This window comes from Echinops telfairi, unplaced genomic scaffold (assembly GCF_000313985.2).
Source record: "Echinops telfairi isolate 266 unplaced genomic scaffold, ASM31398v2 ScPeMD7_22;HRSCAF=79, whole genome shotgun sequence".
NCBI lineage: Eukaryota > Metazoa > Chordata > Mammalia > Afrosoricida > Tenrecidae > Echinops > Echinops telfairi.
This window is the reverse complement of record NW_022103919.1, coordinates 2,710,592-2,720,320: the sequence shown is the minus strand read 5'-3', so window position 1 is coordinate 2,720,320 and position 9,729 is coordinate 2,710,592. Positions and strand designations below refer to the sequence as shown.

Genomic DNA, 9,729 nt, shown 5'->3' with positions numbered 1-9,729 from the left:
CGGCCGCCAGGGGGCGCGGCGACACTGGAGGCAGTGAGCCAGCAACGTCCGGGCCTCGGGCGGGCCCTGGACCCCGGCTTTTGGAAGCCCGGGACAGGAATCCCAGCACCGCCAGACCCTTCTGCACAGCAACCCCGAGCCGATGGTTGGACCCTCAGAAATAGCTAACATTTGCTGTGCACTCCCTTTGTGCCCAAGGACTGCCGCGTTCCCTCTGAATCCTCACCACAGGCCCCCAAACCCATTTTACAGATGCGGAGGTACAGAGAGGTGAGGTCATTGGCTCAAGGTCAAAGCTGGGACTTGGGCCTTTCTGAATCTACAGAGGATTCTTGTGGCTTGGTCCGCTCAGGGCACGAGTGAGGCCTGCTGTCCTTGTGACGGCCACTGGGCCTGTTAGTCACCCACCATCTCCCTCTAGGCAACCCCCACCTCCCCATCCACCTGTGCCTTTCCCAACATCTTCCTGGTATTAACCTCCTTGATTCCCATCTGCCCACCTGCTGAGAATCTGGGTCCTGCAAGCCCCTGCCCAGGAGCCCTGGTGCCTGGTGGCTCGGTGAATTTCCTGTTGGGCCACTTAACCTCAAAGTCTACAGCTTGAAAGCGATTGAGTGGGAGAAAGATGAGGCGTTTGACTTCTGTAAGGAATTAGCCTCAGAAACCCACAGGGGCAGCCCTGCCTTACATTGGGTTCAACTCTATGACAGTGCGTTTCCACACTCCTGCAACCCGCCCCCACACTGCAGAGGAGTCTTCAGTCCTGGCCCACCCCATCTGGCCTCTCTCCACGCTCCTCACAGAACCCACCAGCTTGTTCCAACGTGGGTTCTGGACATAGTTCCCATCTCCCCCAACCCCTCCACTGCCTTGTGACATTTGGGGCTCTTTCCTGCTCACCTCCCCAGATTGTGGCCACAGGAATCTCCTGCCATTTCCACACTTCAGGGCTGTGCCGCCCTGCGCCTATCTCCTCCCCCACCCGGTGCCCTCTACGCCTGCAGAAAGCCCTCTGGGCTGTTCCTCAGCTCCTACTGCCTGGCTTTGAAGCCTCTTTGTGCAGGCAGGAGTCGGTTTGCTGATTCTGGTGTGCCAAGAAGCCCCGTTGTGGGGCAAGGCCTTGCCAGAGAGGGCCTTCAGGGTCGGTGTGAGGGTGGAGAGGCCTCACTTGAAGCCGGGGTGGCCAGCCTGTCAAGGGTTTTAGGCAGTTGAGGGATGTTTCAGGGAGTGATGGGCCAACATTGGAAGCAGGGAGCCCATTGGCTAATTTGAGGGAGGAGGAGGGCAGGGAGGGCAAAGATAATAATTATAGTAATTACCATTTATTGAGGGAAAATAAAGGGGCCAAGCCCTGCACTTAGCACTATGTGAGAGTCATCTCCATTCTCACACACCCAGACGAAGTGGGGACTGCTTTCAACTCCACTGCACACACTAGGGCACAGGTGACATCACTGACCAGGGTCAAACAACTGGCCAGTGACCAAGCTGGTATTTGACCCGGGCCTGTGTGGCTTAAAGGCCAAGTCCTTTGCCGTGGCAGAGCCTGGACCATCAGAACCAGAGCAAAGCCCAGATGCAGGGAAGCTGGCCTGGAGGGAGGCCAAGGGGTGGGGGGGCACCTGGCACACGAGGAGGTATGCATGGGTGACTGCCACCCTCAGACGCTCCACGGTCCACATTCTGTTTCCCACGAGGCCAGCCCTGCACCACGTCCTGTGGGCAGAGGCTCCGGTAGTGTCACCACCTCGTCGTCCCTAGCCCGAACCCCAACATCCGCCAGTTACTTCCCCTTAGAGCTTTGAGCCCTCATGAGCTCGCTGGGGGAGAAAGGTGGGCAAGTGGAGTAGAAGGTACCACAAGTGATTGGCTTTAACTAACCAAACTCTGTTCTCTCGCAGTTTAGGGAGCTGGACATGTACATTCAGGGCGCCAGCTCTCTGGGGAGGCTTTATTATCTCAGTACCAAGGTCCTTATCTACTTTCAACATTTGTGGGCTCAGAGATCTCCATGTGTCCTGGCAACCATCTTCTTCTGGGTCTAGAAGATCCTCAGTATAGGAGGCCTGGATCCAAGGAGTCACCCTTACTCCCACTGACTCCCCTCCCTTAGGTCCCTCAGGGTTTTGCTGGTTTGTTTAATCTCTATCTTAAAAGAGATTGACTCAAAATACAACCTAATCCTGTAGATTGTAGCCTGCCTCATGACCATCATAGAAGTTAGGATTTACAACACACTGGATAATCACATCAGATCACAAGAGAAATGGAGGCTAGTTACAGGATACAGAGAATCAGTCGTGGCCTAGCCTAGTTGCTGCTGGTTATCTGGGCCATGGCAGGGAGTCAGAAGCCCTTCTGAAGGCTGTAGCCCATTACAGCAGGCAAACCCAGGTAGAAGGAGAAGAAATTAGGTTCCAGCTAATTCCAGCGGATCTTGGCTTCGATTTTGCTGGCTTCCTGAATCCTGTGGATTGGCTAAGCTGGCAAGACTGAGCATGTGGCTGGTACCCAGTAACAGTCTGCTGGCTGACCTGCTGACCAGGCTCTTGAGAGGGTCCTTGGTCTTTAACAGTTTGGGCGATGGTTTGGGAAACACTGGCCAACTGTGTGACCCTGGCCTGGACCCTCTGTTTCCCACCCCAGAGCAGGACTAGGGTGAAGCTATGTGGAGGGAAAGAAAAGAAAGGCTCTGGGGCCAGCTGCTTTGGGCTGCTTGTGGGGCCAGAAAGACAAGGGGTGCCTGGGTAGAGAGACAGGACAGAGAGTGGCCGGTGATGTCCACAGCCCTACAAAACCATGGCACTACATAGCACCTCTCTTGGGAAGGACTCTTATTGGGCCTAGGTGACAGAAGAGGAAACTGAGGCCCTGAGACGTGAAGTGGCCTTCCCAAAGACCACTCAACCAGAAGCAATTGGGCTGGGCTTCAAAGCCAGGCCTCTGTGCTCTCCAAGCCCAGGATCTATACTGCTCCCAATACCAGGACAACCAGGCCAGCGCAGGGCCAAAGCCTCGACTGAGTGCCTATGGTACAGGAAGCTCCACTTACATTTGGAACGTGCAAATGAAGACACAAGGGGATGTAGCAAGAAGGATGACCTCAGAATTGGTGTTTTGTTTCACGGTCACAAGATCCTGTTGCATTTGCTCCAGTCAATGAAGGGGACACAGAGGCTCAGGCATGGTTGGCCCAAGGTCACACAGGTGGGGACTTAACCTTTAGTGACAGGTGGGGTTTACCGAATTCCAATAGCTTTGAGTATAAAGTTTTAGGTCTCCAATTCCTGGCCAGCCAGTGACTTGTGGAGGGGCAAGGAAAGTGGACGGTGCTCAGAGCAGGGCTCCCGGGGCACTGGGGTTCAGGCCGGCACTGGAGGGACTTACTCCCTGCCAGGGAGTCGATGCCAGCTCACAGAGACCCAATAGGACAGGGTTGAACGGCCCCTGTGGGCTTCCTAGAGTGTCACTCTTTGCGGGAGTAGAAAACCTGTCTCCCAAGGATTGGCTGGTGGTTTTGAACTGCTGACCTTGGAGTTAGCCCCATCCATAACCACGACCCCATCGGGGCTCCCCCGCCCTCCGGGGAGGGACTGGAAGGGTGCAAACGCCTGGGCCCGTGGAGGGGGCAGCAGGTCTAGGCGTGGGGCCAGGCTGAGCAAAGGCTTGGGGGCTAGAGAGCACTCAGTTCGTGTGTTTAGGGCTTCAAAGCGTGAACCAGGCTGGCTTCCAACTTGGGCTGAGAGGGGCCTGTGGGACAGCCACCCGCCAGCAGGTCCCCAGCCGCACTCCCAACGGCTACTCGTGGCAGCACAAAGGGGCCTCTGAGCCTGGCGGAGCCACCACAGTGGGCTCCATTCATTCTCTCAAGAGACACCAGCAACGGTCGGTCAGCCCTGGTGCTGGGGCACCTCTGCCCAGGCTACACGCCCCTCAGAGGCTTCACCCCGCCCGCCCCACACACACCCCCAGGGTTTTCCTGGCCCGTGCCAAGGTGTCCCCCGCCTGACTCCCCCAGTGTCACTGCAAAACTGCCACCACTGCCAAGTCCCACAGCAGCCTAGCCTGTGCTCCTGACAGCCCCCAGTGTTGGGACTTAGGGTGACCTTGTGGCTGAAGACCCAGAGGCCCAGGGCAGGAAGTCACAGAGCAGCAAGTCAGGAGTAGACTGAGCTGGGATGTCAACACCGGCTGCTGCCACAACCCTGGCAGCGAGCCCAGGCCATGGTGGAGTGGAGCCAAGGGCCCCAGCTCGGCTATCCTGCTAGCAAGACCTCCGGGCTTCTGCCAAGGCAGGGGGACCTTCTCCATCTTCTGAAGCCTACTTGAGACAGGAAGGGCAGCTGGCCTCCGCAAGGACAGACGCCTGGATGACGGTCTCTCTCGCCTGTGCTTGTCCTCAGCTTCAGTCTTCTCATCTGTGAACCGTGGACAGTACCAGGATAGGCCTCAGAGGTCTGCGGCAAAGATTCACAAAGATGCACGCCTGGCATGCCGACGGTGCTCTGTGGAAGGTGCTGGAAATGCTCTTCTCAGAAACAACACCTTCCTCTCAGTTGGTCTCACTCAGGCCGGTCACAAACTGGGGCCCCGGCTGCCTGGGCCTTGTGGGCTCTGCCCCTGGCCCTGTCAGGGCCCCCGTTCACCCTCACACCATCAAGAAGCTCCACCTAGACCCTGCTCCCACCAAGGCCCATGGCCAAGCTGACACAAGTCGGGGAAGGGGCAGGCCAAGGTTCTAACGGTTAACAATTGAGGCCCCTCTGAAACTGGACCAGGCAAGTTCCCATTCCAGAGAACATCACTTCTCTGGGCCTCCGTTTCCAGGTTGGTAGAAGGGGCCACAGGCATACCATGGCCCTGTGAGGGTGCAGGCCTGCAGCCTGGGCTGGGATGGAGCAGGCAAGGAGGAAACACGAGAATGTAAGCACTGCCCCCAGCTGTCCTCGGACGCTCCGCCCCCCTCCCAAGTCCCGGTGGCCAGCCTGGGGCCCAGAGTAGCCACAAAGCACAACACCCCCTCGTTAGAGATGAGATGAATCTCAGGAGCCCTGGTGGTGGCGCTGGGGGCTAGCTGTTGGGCCACCAAGTGCAAGTTCGGTGGTTCAAATCCACTAGCCAGTCCACAGGAGAAAGGCAAGGCTGTGGGCTCCTATGAAGGTTCATGGTCTTGGAAAAGCCCTACATAGAGCTGCCACAAGACAGGGCGGACTGGGTGGCAGCCGGAGGTTTCGGTGGCGGCTGCGGCACTGAGGCAGAAGTAACCCGTCTGCACGTGCAGAGCTGAGATCTGAAAGTCCTGCGTTTGCTGTGGCCCCAATCCGAGCAGCTGCTGCCATCTCTGCAGGTGTCGGGCTTCCTCATCCCTGTTCTGCTCACAGGGGCAAAGGCACCAGGCTCAGGTTAAGGGGCCCAGAAGGGCAAATTGTAACCCAATCTGTGCCCCCTACCGATTGAGTGGCCCAGAGTAATCCCCCTGCTGCCCTGTCCCTTGGTTTCCCCACTGCGTACAGCGGGGACGGTGGATCAAGTTCCTGCTGTGGCCCTGCCAGCTTGCAAACAAGTCCGGCCCTGTGCCAAGCTGTGGACCTTGAAGGGTGGGTGCTACTCGCAGAGAGGGGTAAGGCTCAGGGAATAGATGCCCCAGACCAAATCACAGGGTGGCCCACTGGCCAGCCAAGAGTTGACCTTTGGTCCGAGTGAGCCCAGAGCTGCTGCAGACCCTCCCCCTACAGCTGCCAGTCCATCCCTGGGGAACTGAAGCTCCTCACAACTGCCCTGCACTCAGACCTCACTCCCCATACCCTCCCATCCCTCTGGCCAGGCCCCCCGAGAGCTGCCGGAGGCCCCCGGGGGGCCTCTGGCCCACTGGGCTCCATTCCCAGAACCTGTGGTTGGCGGCCCAGACCTTCCAGGTCCTATGGGTTTTTAGCCCCCCCCCACCTGCCCCCCTGCTGCTGAGGCCAAGGAGGCGACCCAGAGGGGGCCCCCGCCCCCTGTGGAGAGGATGGGGAGGGTGGGGCTGTGGGAGTTTCGCTGGTTTAAAAATACACAGAGGAAGCCAGTGAGGGCCTGAGAAAGGGGAAGGGAGGTGGGGAGGCACCTCTTGATCGATGTCCACGGTCTCGACCGGTCACTCGCTGGGTGCCCCCCGGGGGCTCTGCAGGACTCGCCAGGATGACGGAGGGGCCGAAGAAAACCAGCAAAAAGTTCAGTGAGTAAAGGAGCCACCTGCCTCCATCCATCCCTCCGTCCGTCCGTCTGTTGGCCTGTCCACCTGGGCTGCTCACTGCCTGTTTCTTTGTCTCCCTTCTGTCTCTCTTTGCATCCAGCCCTGTCTCCCTCTGCTTCTGGGCCTCCGAACTGTGCTGACTGGGTCGCTCCCACCCCGTGGGGTTGGACTCCACCTCTGTGCCACTCTTTGCCCATCACTGCCCCGTCTTTCCCCCACCCCGCCTCTTGGCTCTGGATCTCTTCATCCCTCCCATCTCTGGGTGGTTCTGGCTGTCTGACTCCATGCTGGGCAGGTTGGAGGGTCGGGCCAGCCTGGGTCCACACTGATCTCAAGTTGGGACTGTGTGGGGCAGCAGGGTCAACCCCTCGGGGTGCTATTGAGACCCAGCACTTGGTCAGGAACGAGCCCAGAGGGACTAACAAGTCTCTGGGCCCAGGGGCCACACCTACCCTTCCCTCTGCTGGCCCAGCTGGGTCCCCTCCTGGTCTCCCCTGCTGCTTTCCACCTGACAGCAGCAGGCTGGGAGGTGGGGAGTGGAACAGAGGCTGCTGCCTACGTTCTAGAGACCGGAATACTGAGGCCCAGAGATAGCCCGACCTGGCTAGTGAGCACAGAGCCCGGCTAGAGCCAGCACCCCTCGACTCTGGGCCTCAGTTTCCCTCTGAGCCAACACTCCTGCCTCTGCCCCAAGACAGGACACAAAGCACATCATGCTGTGGGGGGTGGTGGGGGGAGGTGGTGGTTGTCCTGAGGCCAGGAGCCCAATTTCTGCCCAGGCTGCAGCCGGCCAAGCTCAGAGCATCACAAGGCAGCCATGAAGGTCCAGGGGCGGGGCAGGGAGGGAAACTCTGTCCCCGGAGTCTAGAGCCTGAGCCTCAGTCTCGGCTCAGCCATGGCCTTGCTGTGTGACCCTGGGTAAGTCTCTTCCCCTTTCTGCACTTCCTGTTGATGGGGGTATCTTACCTCTGTACTTAAATGGGGACCCGAGGTGGTGGAGGTGGCTCTTTCCCCATTTGGCTCCTCTAAGGGCTATAGGGAACTCAGACAGTGGAGGCTGAGGGGAGGGGTAGTCCCTTAGCATGGGGGGGTGGGCTCGAGGAGGAGGGAGCTCACACATACCCCTGCGGAAGTGGGGAGATGGTATCACCCGAGTTTTGCCAAATGAGTCAGAAATGAAGGCTCGGCTGACAGGAAGCAGAAAACCACAGAATGCGACCCTTGGCCTCATCCCCACCACCACCACCGTTCCCACACTCAGGCCCCCAGCCCACCTCACACGCACACTCGTGCACCCACCCTCTCACGCACGCATGCGAGCGTGTGCATCACCTGGTGACCGGATGACCTGGTCTGGAAAATGGGGCTGGAGCCTTTTGAGCCTTTTGTCACCAGAACGAGCAACGTCAGCTCCAGGCCACTGGCCCCATCATGCTCTGCACTTGCATGGGCCCTGGGAACAGTATTTGCATGCTTTTCATCCCTCTTCCCATGGCCCTTAGGGTGGCGGTAAGTACTGTTAAGTCCCATTGTACTACTGTGGAGGATGGGGCTCAGCAAAGTCGGGTGGGTGACTTGCCTGAGGTCACACAGTCAGATTGGAAGAGCAGGGATTTGGGCCCAGGGTCGTGAGGCTCCAAAGTCAGAGCACTAGATCCCTCCCTGGGAGAGTGATCGCCCTCCACCCTCCTTGGGTCCTCAGCACTGCCGTGTGGTATCTTTGATTGCTACCATTTCATTCTCACTAACCCCTTCCCATCACTTCCTCCCACCTCCTCCAGAATTCTTCAAGTTCAAAGGCTTTGGGAGTCTCTCCAACATTTCTCGGTCCCTCACTCTGAGACGGTCCTCCACCTTCGTAAGTACTCAATCCCATCTGGAGCACACCTTCGAAGCCACCCAAGATGACCTGGTGACAATTCCCAAGAGCCCTCCGGCCTATGCCCGCTCAAGTGACATGTACAGCCACATGGGCACCATGCCTCGTCCCACTGTCAAGAGGGCTCAAGACCGACAGGCCGCCCGGAAGGCCCGGCAGGAGTCCAAGCCTCACCTGGCATCCAGAAGTCTACCAGAACCCCCAGGTTTGGAGGCAGCCAAGAAGGAGGTGGTGCAGGCCGATGTCCCCCTGGAAGATGACACCCTAACAGTGGGCCCCCCGCCTCCAGCAGTGGAGGCAGACCCCACGAGAAAGCCTGAGGATCCTAGCGTACACATGGCAGAGGAGAGGCCTTCCAGGGATATGCCCTTAGAAAGGTAGGTGCCCACCAGGCGTGGGTGGAATGGGACACGGTCTCCAGCTTCCTGCCCACATAACCCCACCCACCCAGTGTCCACATCTGCGTTAAATGAAAGAGAAGACATCGACATGTGGATAAACAAGTGCTTATTCCAGACCAGGCTCTGTGCTCAGACTTTCACGTGTAATGACATCTCAGAAGAACTCAGTGTACAGGGACTGTTATCACTTCCACATGACAGATTCAGGTGGGGTGGGGGTTACGAGTTGGGCCGGGGTCTGCAAACCAGCCATTCTAGGGGAGGATGACAGAGCTTTCTACTTCTGTGAGGAATCACCGTCTCATAAACTCATGGGGGCAGGTCTACCCTATCCTGAAGGGTCGCTATGAGTCGGCATCGCCTTGATGGCAGTGAGTTTGTTTTTGTAGGGTTTATTACTATTTTTTAATGACAGATCCAGAAACTGAGACTCCGAGAGGGGAAGTCACCCGCCCTAAGCTGGCTGGCTGCATGCCTAGCCAACGACAAGGCTAGAATTTGAACCGAAGCCCATCAGACTGGATATAGTCATAAACTGCCCCCAGCACAGGCCTTCAGTCCATGGTCAGGCCTCGCCCTACTCACTGGACCCCTCTCAGCCCCAAGCCCGACTCCCTCACACTGGACTCACCATCTTTAGTTCTATTAGACCACCACAGTGACCATTTTTCACTGGTCGACAAACCAAATGTTATCTCATGAAATGACTCTATCGAAGGTTCTATGATTAGCCCCGTCTTACGGATGGGAAAACTGGGACTCGGCCAAGGCTGTAGAGCTGGGATTTTAGCCGGGAATCTGCCGCCTCCAGCAGCCCTCCACCTATCTGATCCCTTAGGTGATGACACCGTTTCTAACCATCATGACTTGTCAACTTCATTTGGTTTTACGGTGTATCTGTTACCTAGGGCTGCTGTGGTAGAATCCCAGCCTGGGGTGCTTAGAAGAACAGGAATGCATTGCTTCACAGTTCTGGAGCATGTAATCAGGGTATCAGTCGCGTTGATGGCTGTGTGCGAGTGTAATCAGGCTATCAGTCGCGTTGATGGCTGTGTGCGAGTGTAATCGGTATCAGTCGCGTTGATGGCTGTGTGCGAGTGTAATCAGGGTATCAGTCGCGTTGATGGCTGTGTGCGAGTGTAATCAGGGTATCGGTCGCGTTGATGGCTGTGTGCGAGTGTAATCAGGGTATCGGTCGCGTTGATGGCTGTGTGCGA

At 57.7% G+C, this 9,729-nt stretch overlaps 1 protein-coding gene across 1 annotated transcript in view; it reads left to right on the top strand.

The window, feature by feature from the left end:
- The first annotated feature begins 6,164 nt into the window (after positions 1 to 6,164).
- The window catches only part of SH2D3C (SH2 domain containing 3C), a 30,764-nt gene continuing 27,199 nt past the window's right edge, over positions 6,165 to 9,729 (top strand). The window contains exons 1-2 of the mRNA XM_004713294.3: positions 6,165 to 6,214; positions 8,014 to 8,488. Coding sequence (XP_004713351.1) covers positions 6,178 to 6,214; positions 8,014 to 8,488 — 512 coding nt within the window. The 5' untranslated portion in view covers positions 6,165 to 6,177. The remainder of the gene's footprint in view (positions 6,215 to 8,013; positions 8,489 to 9,729) is intronic.